This window comes from Anser brachyrhynchus (assembly GCF_964034855.1).
Source record: "Anser brachyrhynchus genome assembly, chromosome: 5".
Classification (NCBI taxonomy): Eukaryota; Metazoa; Chordata; class Aves; order Anseriformes; family Anatidae; genus Anser; species Anser brachyrhynchus.
Genome location: NC_137699.1, coordinates 29888500 through 29903893, shown reverse-complemented (window position 1 = coordinate 29903893; position 15394 = coordinate 29888500). Strand labels below are relative to the sequence as shown.

At 40.3% G+C, this 15394-nt stretch overlaps 1 protein-coding gene across 15 annotated transcripts in view; it reads left to right on the top strand.

The window, feature by feature from the left end:
- Positions 1-15394, top strand: part of MAP3K9 (mitogen-activated protein kinase kinase kinase 9) — a 79115-nt gene that overhangs the window by 42503 nt on the left and 21218 nt on the right. For 4 of the 15 annotated variants that reach the window (XR_013952212.1, XR_013952213.1, XR_013952214.1 and 1 more), the window contains exons 9-12: positions 2305-2417; positions 3068-3883; positions 5082-5875; positions 9482-9601. Coding sequence is in view for 2 of the 15 variants with exons in the window: in XM_080595410.1 (XP_080451536.1) it covers positions 2305-2417; positions 3068-3883; positions 5082-5563 (1411 nt within the window). In the remaining 13 variants the exon portion in view is untranslated. Of the gene's footprint in view, positions 1-2304; positions 2418-3067; positions 3884-5081; positions 6836-9481; positions 15371-15394 lie in introns of those variants that run through there. The other 11 variants (XR_013952209.1, XR_013952210.1, XR_013952217.1 and 8 more) reach the window with 10 other exon arrangements.

Sequence of the window (15394 nt, the reverse complement as noted above, 5' to 3'; positions counted from 1 at the left end):
ACGGCTGCTCTTAAAATTATCCTGTTCTCTTGAAAACTGTGGTGATCTGTACTATTCACCACCTTTTCCAGGAAGGCATTGTAAGACCATTGCATTTTGCAAAGTATCTGAAATATGATAGCGTTACTGAGAGGGCAGTGTGGTTAACATACAATGAACTACAACTTCTCACTGAGAACACGCCAGACTGCAGATTATTGAAAAGGAATAGTGTTGCAGTAAATATTAGTACCTTGGTTGATAGAGTGTTTGCTATTCTTATTTTTTTTTTAAGTCTGATTTGGGAGAACAGGGATTAAAAAAAAAAAGTTAATTGAAGAGCTAAACTTAGCATAGAAAAGTCCAGTGTAAGCTTTCCCCATGACACTGCTGGTAACAGCAGTGCTGCTGTTCCATCTGCTTATGCAACTCTGATGAAGCCAACGTGAATCTTCATCTTTAGCATCCCTTTCAATGTATTTTCCATAGGATGTAATCAAAAGTTTAGGCAGGAATTACACTATAGCAATTGCTGTGAAATTCTCTAGCATGAGTTAATTTACCTATAATTAAGCAAAGCTAGTCACGAATTGATTACAGTCATTATTCACCCTTCTGCGTTTATCTTTGAGCATAAGAAATATATACAGCAGCAGAAAGTTGTAGCATATTCTCAAGGATATCCTCTGCACAGGTCTTCAGGGTCTCCTGGTAGTGTTTTATCACATAGCTGAGTGTAGTGTGGAGGGAATAAATTGCAAAATTGTAAAATCATGTGGCTTGTCTTTCTCAACAAGTAGGATTCTGTGTACTGTGCTGCCTGGGTTCAAGTTCATAGCAGGGTACTACATACGCCAGAATGATTAATGTTGGGAAAATGATGAACTTTTGAGACAGGTGAGAACTGTATGGGCTGCTTTTTGTGTAATCTAAAACTATTCCGGAATATTGGAAACAGCGAGAACCTTTGAAAAGTAATGTCTATAGAACGGTGATCAACCAGCTGAACATGTGCTGAATCAAGCTTGAACCTTGTGACCTTGCTATAGTAATATGGTTTGTCTGATGACAAGCATGGCTTCCCAGTTAGGTAGAGAATAGAGGAAAAAATACATACCGAGTATGTATAACCTTGAAATCCTGGCACAGAAGTCGTCTTAGACATGCAGAATGATTCGTGTGAAAAATGAGAATCATGAGAGAGTTCATTACAGGCCTTCCCTTACAGAAAAAGGAGGATATGAGCATATACAAGCTGTCTCTTTTCAAAGAACAACACAAGTTAGTCATGCGGCTAGAAGAGGTCTCTCCTACTAATTTTTCAGTTCTTTCAGTAACAAAGAGATGCTATGGTATGTCCAGTTGGGATCATTCAGACTATCCATAGATATTTTTGTCTCCTTTCACTTCAAGTTCTGACTGCCCAAAGTGCTTTTTAGGCTTTTTGCCAACACTGACGTGTTTCACGTTGGAGTTTGTAGAAAGGCACCATAGATATCCCAGTTCAGAGAACATTAATAACCAAAGAATAAAATGTTGTTGACTTGTTGATGTGTCAAAAAATTGTGCAATTTACTGTGTTTTTTTCTGATGTCATGAAGGTATTGCAGGGAACGAATAGGATGGTGATAATGAAGATCTATGAATAGGGACTACTAATAAGCTCAGGTGCAAAGTAAAATTCCTCTAAACTCGGATGACTTGAAAGCAGGGATTTATTTTGTGTTTTTTTTTGTTTTGGTTTGATTTTTTGGTCTATAACTAAAAAGCAATGGCATGATATATGGTGTTTAGTTACCTATTTTTCCATAATCTGCAGCTTATGCTTTTAACTGCCTGTACTTCAATGCAGTGTTTCCTTTAAAGGAAAAGTGTTGAGTCTTATAATATAGAGGCATCTAACTCTTCTGTTTTACTGACTTCAGTGTATTGCATTCCCATTAAGTCATCTTTGATTTTCGTTGTTTATTTGTGTTTCACATGGGAAAGTTTTTGTAGATATTTTTTCCCTCCTCCTGCTGAGCACTTTTTGTACCTGCCATGGTAGGTTTGCCTTGATTTAAAATGAAAATATCTAATTTCTGTAGTGGTGGTTTTTATTATTCTTAATTCGTAGCCGTTGTTTAGCATAGCAACCAAAAGATCTCTGCTGATATTACAAATGAGGGAGGTGTTGTAAAATGTCTTGCTATGGGAGGACCTTAAATCTATGTAATTAAGGTAGATACATGCATGACCTAAGTAGAGCAGTAGAGAATATGGAAGGAAGGAATGAAAGGTTATTGTCAGCATTATACATTTTATCCTGTCTTTCTGTTATTTCAGTCTAAAAGCTCTGGTAGAAGGATACAAACAGTGGTCATCCAGTGCACCAAACCTAGGGAAAATCCAGAGAACTGCACCTGCTTTTCCAGGATTCACCAGCTTAGCGGAGATGGGTAAAGGATTTCCCTGGACTTGTCATTCTCATCTCCACTTCCGTTCACATTTGAATGAACTTTCCATTTCCTGACCTTTACCTGATATCTTACAGCAGTATTTTCATTTTGGTGGCATCTAGCTTTTCTTTATTCTGTGTGAAATAACTTTCTCCTTCTGGATTTTCTGTTTGTTCATCTCTGTTCTTGCATTTCTTATCTGTCAAGCTAACAAGCTTCTCTTAATTCCCTCTTAACTCCATGTTACCTTTCAACTCCTTTCCTGTTAATATTTAGGTGAGCAGTATGGTTACACCTTTACTTGCTGGGAGAGATCCTTATCATTTTCCTACCTGTTCACTCCTGACTCCCAAACATATAAACTTTAGAAATAACTGAAATGTAGATTTCTTCTCGTATGCTGTTCCATAATTGATCCTGAACAGATCAGCATGCCAGTAACTTCCACTATGATAGCGTTTTCCAGCTACTTGTCTCCGCTTACCTGTTTGGAGAGAGTAGTTTGTGTTTGGCAGTTGGTGAATGATGCTTGTGATGAGAAGGATAGTTGCATCTTCTGGAAAGAAGTTTCTCATATGTATTTGTAAGACGGCGAATTTTGCCCGTGAATCTTATATCAATGCGAAGTATTTCTTGTGTTTGCTTTTCAGATGATGAAGACAGCGAATGTCTTAATGGGGAGGGCAAAGTGCACCCTTCACCTGGGCACAACCAGTCATACCTCTGCATCCCATTTCAGAAGAATGAAGACTGGGATGGGCCTTCTAGTGATGCCAATGATGAGTCCACCCCTGTGAACTCTGCTACTAGCACCCCACAGCTGACACCCACCAACAGCCTCAAACGTAGTGGCTCCCACCACAAACGGTGCGAGATTGCCTTGCTTGGCTGTGGAGCGGTGCTGGCTGCTGCAGGCCTGGGGTTTGATCTGCTAGAAGCAGGGAAGTGTCAGCTGCTGATTGAAGAGGAGCCAGAGCCACCCAAGGAGGAGAAGAAAAAGCGTGATAGCATTTTCCAGCGAGCTGGACGCCCGCGCAGGAGCACTAGCCCACCTTCCCGAAAAATCTTCAAAAAAGATGAGCCCATGTTGTTGCTAGGCGAGCCATCCACATCCCTCACCCTTCTTTCCCTGTCTTCCATTTCCGAATGTAATTCCACCCGGTCCCTGCTGCGCTCAGACAGTGATGAGATTGTGGTGTATGAAATGCCTGTCAGCCCTGTGACAGTCAAGGCTCCCTTGCCAGCCATTAACAACCCATTAGTCAATGTCCAGATTGAGAGGTTCAAACAAGACCCCAACCAGTCCCTGACTCCCACGCATGTGACGGTCTCTTCCCACACCCAGCAAGGCGGGCACAGGCGCACACCTTCTGATGGGGCCATCAAAGGGACTGGACTAGTTGTCAATGGGTGCCCAACCAGTGGATGCCCTTCCAGTAGCTGTTTAACTGGAGCACTGGGAGCAGGTAGGTTTTCAGCCATCTTCCTTTTCCTCTTCAGAAGAAGGGCCCAAACAGTATAATTACAAGTTAGGAAGTAAACGTGTTGCTTATACAGCATCTGTGGTGATGGCCAGTCCACAAGAAGGGCTTGTGGATGCTGTCTTTACACAAATAATGAATGGAGTAATGCAGTAACAATCTGTTCCATTATCTCTACACCAAGGAACTCTGCTTCACAATGCTGTGAGGTAGAGTATGTTGTTTCTTAGACAAAGATGATATCAAGGTACAACTGCTGTTCATTTTCAGAAGTTCCTCAGAATTCCATCTGTTGCCTTTATACACTTGTTTGTATTGGTGTTACTATTTCAAAGCAAATTCTAATCCTTACGGCAGTGAAGACTGAGTCTCTTAAAGTAGTGTGGGGCTGAGCCACTGTTGCTCTTACTGCTTTGCAAGCAAGAGGGATTTTCCTAGGTAGGTAGTGTTCTGCTTGTTGCAGTCTTTAGGAGTGGCTGTGACTTGATAAGTTAATAAATGCTTTCCTGTTTTTCTGCCCTAGTAATTTAGGGAAAAGGAGGACTAGAATATGAAATTAAAGCCTGATTTAATTAGACTTTTCCCAATGGTAGAACAAAATATGAGGTTGTCTGTTGAAAGGCAGTCTGCAGTAAAATGTGGGTTAATGCAGCTGAGAACACTTACTAAAATACTAATGAAAGTATATCTTGTGTTTTAAAAACAACCAAACAAAACCAGGAAGTGTCCACAGTAGATTTTGTTAAATGACTCTTCCAGGGAATTTGTCCAGCTCACTGCAAACAGGTGTCACACATCCTGCTGTGCAAGTGTCTCCCTGATCCATTCAAGCCATTAATGGTAATGTACCCTCCAAAGGATTTGGAGAGTCCTCACCTCTGATAGGAGGCCAAATCCATGCTCTCCAGTCTGAGGATGAAGAAAACAAATCAGGAACGAACAAAATACTTTGCCTATGCTAGGCAAATGAAACGGGTGTTCCACAATGTGTTGAGAATGATGTAGGAATAAAGAAACCAGTTATTCGCTTCAATCTTGAAGATGTGGAGGTTGTAGATTCTGAATGGAGGCTTTCTGCTTTCAGAATATTTTCACAGTGTACATACAATAAGATCTGTTGGAACCTTTTAGCAGTGACATCTAACATGTTTCCCTCTTCTTTCACCTTCTCCGTTTTGGATAGGTGTATTAAAAACACCTAGTCCAAGTAGAGATCCAAATGAGGTCCCTCGCCTGCCAGACCCCAACCTTGTTTTTCCTCCAACCCCGAGACGATGGAATGCACAGCAGGACCCCACACTGGAAAGACCCAAGACGTTGGAGTTCCTGCCTCGGCCTCGTCCCGCAGCCAGCCGACAGCGGCTTGATCCCTGGTGGTTTGTGTCACCCAGCAATGCCAAGGGTGAATCTTCTGCCAACAGTTCAAGTACTGACACTCCGAGCAATCTGGACTCTTGTTTTGCGAGTAGCAGCAGCACTGTGGAAGAGAGACCCGGACTTCCTGCACTGCTTCCTTTCCAGGTGGGTCTTCCTGTAGAGGAGCGGACACTGTTGGACATAGATGCTGAGGGGCAGAGCCAGGACAGCACCATTCCGCTATGCAGAAGTGAACTTAACACACACAAAGCTGCAGCATATGAACTCAAGCAAGAATTCTGGTCTTAGTATGAAATCCACTGGGGACAGTAAGCCTCTCTAAATTCACTCCTACTTTTTGCACTGAGAATGCACTTTGAAGACAGATGAGATGGAGGGATGCTACAGAGATCATATGGTGCTGCCTCTGCTGAAGATGTTGTTCGACTGCCTGATTGTTGTCTGCAGTTGGATGTAACTTAGCAACTCGAAGCTGCTGACCTTTGCTGTGGGGTTTTTCTGTAGTCTTCCCTGTCCTCTTACTGCAGTTTGTATCTGCAGTAAGCTAAAATTATCATATCAAAGTCTTTGTTACTGACCTTATAGGATTTGGCACTTGCAGTAAGTATACTGGTATCTATCCTGGTATTAATCAGTATTTTCAAAACTCAAGTACTATACTACAGCAGACACCAGTGTTTATTTTCCCAAAGATTCCAGGACAGAAACAAGTTGTTATCTGGAGACTACCTTCTCTAAAATGTATCATTAGAAAGGCCTGGAAATCGTGGTGTCCCCACTGAAGGAGCAGAAATAACTATCTTACACTTGCTTGCCCCGTTTTGCTCATGTGCTAGTGCAAGGTGGAACAGATTGCTGAGGAAGGGCATGGCATCTCCATTGATGGAGGTCTTTGAGAACAGTCTAGGCTGTTGGGAATGAGTAGATAAGTTGATCCTGGCTTCAAGGTGGGGTGGGTGGACTTTGATCTCTTGAGGTCCCTCTCAGCCCTATTTTTCCATGACCCTTTGCTGTCAAAATGATGAAGGGGAATAGTATGACCACTCACTCTAGCTTGCTTTTTTGTTTTGAGCTTTAGTTCCATCAGCCTCCTTTTTTTTCCCCCCTATATTGCAGGCTCATAGTCAAGCTGCCTCAGCTTTGGGAAGGGAATTGGCAGGAACTCTTTCTTTAAAGCTGTGTTGGCTTGCAGAAGTAAATTATGTCCCCTTGTTCTTTTTTTCTTCCTCTTCTTCTTTCTTACTCTTTTTAAGGAGTGGCCCTTGAAACCCAAGACTGCTCTTGTGCACACTGATATTTGTTGAAGGCTCTTTTGAAATTGAGACTTGTGTTGTTAGTAGTTGGATTGTGCAAATAGGAATCAGAACATCTGGATTCTGTCTTATTTAGTCGCTGACTCACTGTGTGACCTTGGGCAAATAATGTAACCTCTCCGTGCCTGAATTTCCCCATCTGTAAATAATAGGGTTAATACCTACCTCACGGGGGGGGATGGGACATATGTAATTTGTATAAAGTCCTTTGACATCTTTGCGTGGAAGGCATTATAGACATGTAAAACATTTTTGTTTAAATCTGTAAAAACTCCTAACTCTGGACAAGGAACAGACCCCTCTCTTGCAGGAGGAAGTCACACAACTAAGGTGTGCCTATGATCACAGTTTTCTTTAGAGACTGCAAGTGTGTCTGTGCCCAACAAGTCTATCTTACAGCTTTAATGAGAGCTTCACTCTTGCCCAGTTTCAGCATTATACATTAGGGATGTGGCCTTTACGTGAGATTATTAGGGTAGTCTGCTTTATTGCAGGGTACAGCATATCTATTTAGTTTTTTGTACAGATCTCTGCTCATTCTGCTAATCTGCTAACCATTTGGGTGCAAATGACTGACTTCATGGTACTGCCAGTGCTGCACTCACCCAGTTAGGGAAGTCTAGCCCTGTAGCGCAGGCAGTGTAGCTGAAGGCTTTCTTGCAGCAGCACAGACAACATGATTGTTCAGATGTTTGCAACCTTATGTTAAAAACCAGCATGTGTGGGGAAATACTGTCTTTAGTTTTTTTTTTAATTCTGAGGGCTAAACCCAGCATGTTGCCATTGGTCAAGTGCACCCTTTTATCAAGCAAATACAGTATCTTACCACAGAGAAAAGTCACATTTCTTTGCTCATCTCATTCCATGAAACTTATTTAATGGCAGAATTACTCTTTGCCTATTCGATTGAATGATCCAGAGTTAGCCTAGATAATGTTACAATGGCAGCTGAAGCTGGATGGACTGCTGACTGTGTAGGCAAGGTACTCTGGTGTGGGGCTAAGAAACTTTAAAAAGAAAACTTACGTTTCTGGCACTTGTGTTAAACGTTGGCCTTTAGCATTTTGGGTTTCTTAAAACATGAGGGCGGGGAACCCCATAAACAGATGATTAATTTCCATTGTGCTATAGAAACAAACTCAAGGAAAGAAGCCTGGTCAGAAGTTGGGTCAGAGGGACTTAAAGCAAGAGATTAAAACTACTGAGTTCTCATGGTCTCCCTTATCCTTCTAGAAAGTCTGAAACAAAACTGGATCAGCTGTTCTGAAGAGTTATGCTTTCTGTGCAAAAAGTGTCACTACAAAAGTCATAGGAAGCAGCATCTGCTCTCCAAAGACATCATCCGGAATAGCTCTTTTGTGTAGGAAAGCATCTTCCCTAACACCAAACGGACAGCAAAGGAACTGAGTGGACAAGGTGACATAGAATTTAAGGATCCAGATTAGGGTTTCCAGTTTAGATATTCCATATTACAGAGCTGCCAGAAAGATTGGGTAGGACCATAATGCTTTCCAAATGTTCCTTGGATGCAATTATCTTAATTGAATCTAGCATGTGAAATAAAACAAGGTAGTCTCTTCGAGCATCGACCCATAAATGAGTCTTCCACCTGTGATCGGTCCCTGGACTAGCCTGAGGTATCAGGCACGAGGTGTCTGTTGTAAAACAAAGCTGTAGTCTTTAGCAAGTGGTGGGATATTCTCTGACAGGCAGAGGGCTCTCAAGGCAAAGAGTTGTCAGGTATTTACTGTATGCATCCTGAAAGCTGAGGCCGTGTGCATGTTAAAGCCAGGCAGAACCTTTCCCTATATCCATCTTGGCATGACATCCTGGCTTGATTTCTCTCCTGCCTTAATCTGTTTATTTTTCCATCCCAGCTGTGGGTGCCGAGGTTCCCCAAATCCCCAAAAGAGTGCTTCACTATAGTCCACTAGGTACTGAGAAGAAACGAGCCAGTCAGGAAGCTCAGATCTCTTTTTTACTGGTTATTAGTATTCCCGTTTCTCAGTGAGACAAAAGTTTCATTATTGACATACCTTTCTAGCGGTGTTCTTGAGAAAGATGGTGAAAATCTTGCTATAAAAATAAATGTATTTTTTCCTTAAATACCTGAATAAGTTGCACTTTTTGGCTAAGAACCAGAAAAAGAGAACGCAAGATCATGAAACCACTGAGCAGTTTAAAACAATGAGAAAAGAATGGAATAAAATATGTTAAAGTAATTACAGGGCTCACAAAGAGGAAATGACATTTTGTAACTGATGCTAAGAGTAGTAAGACTGTTGCTGTGAAAAAAATTAAGTTTGGAAATACATATGTATTTTCTTTAAAATAGTTGGCTGGCAATATATGTCACTAATTTATGTAACTGATTTAGGAATTTAGAATATTTTTGCCAACCCTTCAAAATACGCTATCCCTGTGTTCTGTTTTTCTTGTAAAATTGAGGGGAAAGCACAGATGTAGCGACAATGCAAAAAAATACAGTTTTTTACTAAATTTCTACTGGTTTCACAGAAATTGAATGTGGGACATGTAGAGAGAAGAAAGCTTTTGTGTCAAAACTAAGGCGGTAATAGTTATGGATTTTTTGTAATATTGTTGCTTCCTATGGACTGCACAATGCTCTGTTTTGCCATCAAGGAGGTCTCATCTCCTTTGATCCTTTTCAGAGGTGCAAATGTAACTTTTTATAGGTATCTTTTTTCCTTCAGATTATTATTGCAGTGGGTTGATATTCAGTATGGGGCAGGGAACCTCAATGAAAATATTCTTTTTGTAATGGTTTTCTAACAAAATGAGTATTTTCAAAGTGAATTTTTCATTATTGATGTGGAAAGACCTGTTCTGGTTTGGTATGCTTTTATGATGAAGTATTTTTCTGTACCTCTAGGAACGGGAGTAGTTGCCTTCCTCTTCATAGCATGCTGTTATCTTAAGACTTTATGGACAATACTGCGTAGAGATGTTACTTCGATTGTCATGAAACTGGATACCTCTCATTCTGTTGAAGGTGAGGCAGTAATGATTGAGTAGAGAAAGGTCTTTACCATCTGGAGTGTTTTATTAAGGAGAAAATGACAGGAAACCTCCTAACATGAGCCACCTTTCTATCTTTTACCTAACTTTTATTTGAAACTTAATTCATCTCTGTGGGATGAATATGGGAACTGGAGACCCATTAGCTGTATAGAACCAAACTTAATACAATATCCCCAAATTCAGTGTTAGCTTGTTACTTTTGTAAGTAATTTTAAGCTAGTATCAATGTTGGGTTTTTTTCTTTGGGTTTTTTTGAAACCTTTCCTCTTGGAAAATGATGCTTATTGCTTTCTAAGCTTTTCCATTCATTTTGGAACTACTCTTAAGAACTCTTCAACTCCTTGGCAAATAGGAAGTTATATCTTGCAGTGATATAGGTCCTCCTTTCAACTTCAGTTTTTTCAGCATGAAACAAGGAAACCTGTATTTGGAAATGAAGATATCTGATCCTTGTTGCTACAGGATAGTTGCTTTGCTTCAGTATTTATAACTCGCTTAAGGCTATAATTTGGGTAAAACGGGATACTAACTGTGAAGGGAGAGGCATGTGTTAAAATACAGTTGCAAACCAGCAATAAGTACAGCGTGTATGTTCAAACAGAACCAAAACACACTCATGCTGTCATAGAGGATAACGTTAAGGTTTCCTAAACCTTTGGTTCATTATATAATTAAGATATCTTTAAGAAATAGTGTCTTCCTGTGTTTTTCTGTTATGTTTACTATGGTAAGATTAGAATAAGGTGGTTGGCACAGCCAGTGGTCTTGTATCTAGCTGGAGAGAAGGTATTTTTAATCAGATGTTTATCATTTTTCTATTTTTGTATCCAGTATTGTGGTTTAGATTTTCCTTTTTTATTGTGGTTAGCAAACAAAAGAGTCTTAAGAAGAACTTGTGTTTGTTTCCTTAGCTCTGCTTTCACAGTTTCACAAAAAAATACTGAAATGCATTTATAGCTTATTTTGCTGCTCCCTCTTATGAACACACTAGTAGAATGTCACATGCTGCAGTGTTAATGTGCATTTGCTTTTGTTTTTTCTCTTGCTCAGCTTTTTTAAGCAGCTTTGCCATTGGTCATAGATGAATACAGCTTCTGAAATCGCCTACATCAGCTTTATTTTTGTATTTTAAAAACATTCATTCCCAAGCTAAGAAGCATGTGCTTGATTATAAGGTAATTTCCCACTGGTGACTGGGTGGTGGATCTCATGTAGCTACCAGACAACTTCTTGTTCCTTCCTAACAAGTATCTTTTTTTTTTTCACTAGAAAATCTTCAGCACTTCATCAGTGTTGTATACAAGAAACATGTTTCATCTCTTTCTGCACATGAATTAAAAAAAACAACAAAACTTTTTCTGTTGGTTCCAAATGACCAGGAACATCATTTTCCTATTGAGTGTGGCTTTTTGGGCTGGTCTTTTTTAAGCCTGCGAATCACCTACGTGTATTTTAGGTGCATCTGCATTCCTAGGTGCCTTCTGTTTCACATGCATCCTTGCTAGGGCCTTAGGTTGTTTTTTTGGAGGGAACTCTTGGAATGATGTAGCTTTCAGTACTGTAGTGTTATCATACGTCAGGCCAAACACCAGCACTGCAAACATTTTGTGTCCTCCCATTTGCTGACTTGTGTATACCCCTGTGGAAACAAGTGCGCTATAATTAGCTCTCCTTATCTCTTGGTTAGAATTCTAAATACATTATTTCAGTGGCTGTCCCTATCCCGTCTTAATCAGTTATTAATTCTTGATACTGTAATATTATGGGGCCCAAGACAGAAAGCAACACTTGTTTTAGGTGTTCTTTGACCTGAAACATTTTCAAGGTAGAAGCATAAAACTCAGCTGGGGGAAGTGAAGGTGGAAGTTGACAGAAAATAGCCAATATATGGGTAAAATTATTATTCTTTTGTAGTAAAACAGTCAGGATAGAGGATACTAGGTGCTTGGTAATCTCTGGGCATCATAGGTAAGTTGGGTCCTAAAGAAGAATTTGAGGATTGTGTAGTGACTTTGTTTCTGGTTGGCTTTATTTTACCCTGAGCTACCTCATTTGTAGAGATGGAGTGTGAAGAAAGGATAAGGGTGTTGTTTTTTTTTGGGTTTTTTTTTGGCAGGAATTGTTCTAGGTAGGCAGTTGAGGCTGGAATGATGAGAGGACAGAGGAAAGCATTTGTATTTGGCTCTCTGACGCTCAGATTCCTGATGGAAAAATAAAACCAGCAGTTCAGTTTGATAAGTTAAGGTTATGCTTGCTTTTACTATGTAGGTCTCCAAAATAAACAGTAAATGACAAGGCAGAGGGCATGTTTCCTGGTGGTTTTCAACCCATGGAAGAGCTGAACGTCTGCAGTGCGGAAAGGTGGTAATTTCATATTGGTCACTGCTGCTGTTAAAGGTGAAAGTATGTTTTTTGAAACATCTTTTTATACTCTCGTATTCTTTAAGTGAACCTGTATGCAGTCTTGTTTCCCTGTATTCGCTGTTGTTTTCCTAATATATTTGATTTTAATACAGTTCTCATGTCTGAATGCTAATAATGTGCAGACAGTCCAATATAGCTAATACTAAGAAACCATGACACATTTTTAGTGTGTAATATAGTGGATTTATAAGCTTGAAGTGGGCACCTGTTGGGTCTGTAGCTTATGGGTCAGTCAGATGCTAGCCCAGCTAGCAAATGGAGGCTTAGACCAACCAGATCTGCAGGAGGAATGCCAAAGTTGTATTTGCTTAGAATAAGTTACTTGAAAAATAATAATGCTGGGGAAAAATGTTCCTTCATTACTCAGAAGTACTTTTCTAGGATCTTGTCCATGCTTGGAGTTTAGCTTCCAGCTAGTGAGAGCCCACATTGTTTTTAAAAGTAGTTAGCTGAAGCCCCAGCATAAGACCAGGATAAAGTATTTATTTATGCTATTTAGGAGCGATTAGCACTGTCTCTTTGTCCTACCTTGATTGTTCCGATGTAGCATTTTCTTGAGAACAGATGCTGAGGTTGGGTAAAACTAACCTTCTTGCCTTGAAGCAGGAGAGGGGAGAGACACGGGTCGGAGAAAGAAGAAACATTGCTCTAGCCATGTCCTAATGCTTTTCCCTCTCTTAGTAGCAGAGGTTATAATGGAGCAGAAAGACATACCAGTGCTTTTTCAGGCTTCATTGATAAGAATGCCGCTAACATGAGATTTCAGTATATAAACAAGTTCTTTGGGAACCCTTGTAATTGGTTTCTTGTCATTGAGTTTCAAAACAAATGGGGTCCCTGATTACTGTTTGGCTTAGCTCAGTTGCACACTGATCTTCTTGAGTTTAACTGCAGTTGGAGGAGAACTGAGCTTTTTCCTTGGGTTCTTCTGGAATTTCATAGATGTGGCCGCTTCTCAACTTGGGGGTAAGGTATTGGGATGTTTCTTCCCAGGCACAGTTTGTGTCACAAAATGAGTTCTCTTGACTGATTGCCCAGATGTTCATAGTAGGCTTGTATTTCTGTCTTGCATGCTTTAGTGAGCAGCTCTTAAAATGTCAACATGGTTAGTACTCGTATCTGAATAGGGCAGCTAATACCTCTGAGCTGATTTTTCACTCTGCATCTAAAGCAGATGTTACTGCATCAGTTCTGCCATTGCTCTGTTTTCAAGGTTATCTTGGCAACCGTAACATCCAGAAATCCTAGGCTGTAAAGAACAACTCAGCAGCAAAAAAATAAAAAAATAGAAAGCATACCAGTGTTTGCCGGTTGAGCAGTTGAGTTTGGCGAGTGCTCTTTACAGGGAGTAAAAGCCATTTTTGTGCAGCATAAGTCTGTCTGAGAGACAGCTGAATTCCAAGTGGAGAGTATACCTAGGTCTGCTTAAAATCAGTGCCCCTCATAGTTGTCAGCTTTAATAAGAAACCATGTAAAGCTAAGAACATCTAGTGGTAAAAATTTGTATTTGGGGCACTGTCTTTTAACTAGAAGGGCAAGAGGCTTCAGTTCAAGGAAGCTATTCATCTCATAATTAAACATCACTGGAATCAATGGAATGTATCTGGGTCCAAATACACAAGACCCCAAGTCAGCAAAGCTATTCTAATCTGAACCGGGGTGTCTGTAGAGATTAATGGTGAAGGACCAGCCTCTATACTTAGTCAGAGGAAGTTCCTTCACAACTTTCTGGGTTTGATTGCTCTGACTTGTGTGGCCTTTCTACGCCTGCATTTGCCATGCCTGTTTGACTGCTAATTCTTACCATAAACAAGGGAAGCTTTGAGAGAATGTTCTGACACAGGAGGGAAAGAGCAATGACTTTTGCACTAGCAGATTGCTAGCTGCAAAGGGGCCATAAGTGGTGTGTGGAGGTTGTATGTACAAATGCTGGTGTTAAACCTGAGGCCTCTTCTCAGTTTTGTTTTTCCATTTCAAAAACGCATCCTTCCAGGCTGGTGGACAGACCTGACAAGTTCGATAGTGATCAACATCCACCACCATTGTTAGGTTCTTGGGTTCTTGTTTGTCAGCTGTTGGCCCAGCATTTTGTGCTGGTGTGTATGATTTCTTTGCTATAAATGCAGAACAAGCTGGGAATTTCAGAGATAATTTGCGTGACTTAAGTTGAGAGGCTTATATGGAGTGGGGAGGGCAACAGTGGTAGAAAAATCAGGGAAACTACCTGTGCTTTTAACAATGTCTCTTCTGTGGCTTTGAAAGTCCAAGAATTTCTAAGCCAGAGAATGTATTTCCTCCCTCTTTTTATAAGCTATGTCTTTCTTTTGCCTTATTAATTATGGATCTGCTCCTGCTTCTGTTTAAATCCAGCTGCAAAAATCAGTGACCTGACTTCCTAGGTACAATGTTGTAAATCTGAAGAACCAGGTGAGTAGATTACTCCCAGTGTAAGATCATGCCCACATGTCCATTCATTTGAGGTATGGGATAGTTCCTGCTTGTGTTGAAATTCCTTTGTGGAGCGTGTTAGGTACTTCGTAAGAAACTCCAAACTCTGCAGGACTGGGATTCATCTTACGACACTAAGTATTTCAGTCCATTTGTGGAGACCTCCTGTATGTCTTCTCTTCTGTTCATGGTGTTCAAAAGTCTGTTGCTATGGAAGTAGCACCTGAGGGTGTGTTTTGCCTGAAGAACCTGCAATGAAGCAGTTGCGTTAGCAAGTGGTAACGTACCCCAGAGTTGAGTAAACTAATGGAAGCCACCGAGTTTTTCTTGTTTGTGTGATGAAATGTTGTCAAATGAAGTGATTTGTTGGAGCCTTCCTTTAACCTCTGTACAGCAGTAAGCTTAGGGGAAAATAAGATTGCATTATTTTTTAAAAAGCTTTATTTGTGACCCGGCCTTGTTGCCTCTGACCCTCTTGGGCTTAAATAGTTAAATTATATTAATGTCCAGTTTGTTTCACTGTAGGTAACACATCAACTGAATACTCTTGTGCATAATCTACTGTATCTTTCCTCTGTTCTGTGTCAATGTATTATGTGTATTTGGATTACAGTTCTTTTTTTGTATTAAATTATTTTATGTTATAGAACAATATTTAAGCAAAGCAAAGAGCTAATGAAAGTTGTTGGCGTTCTGAGATTTTTTTTCTCTTTGCTTTTTTTTGGATGTACTGTAAATTGTAAACCAAGGATGCCAAGCAGGCTTGGTTCAATGGCTAAAATTATTGTATTACAGTGTAATGCTGATCTAGGCCTTGTCTCAACACTAGAGCACACAGACTTGAATAAAACTGTTATAAAAGTGATCATCTTTAGGTCTGGAGTTCTTGTCT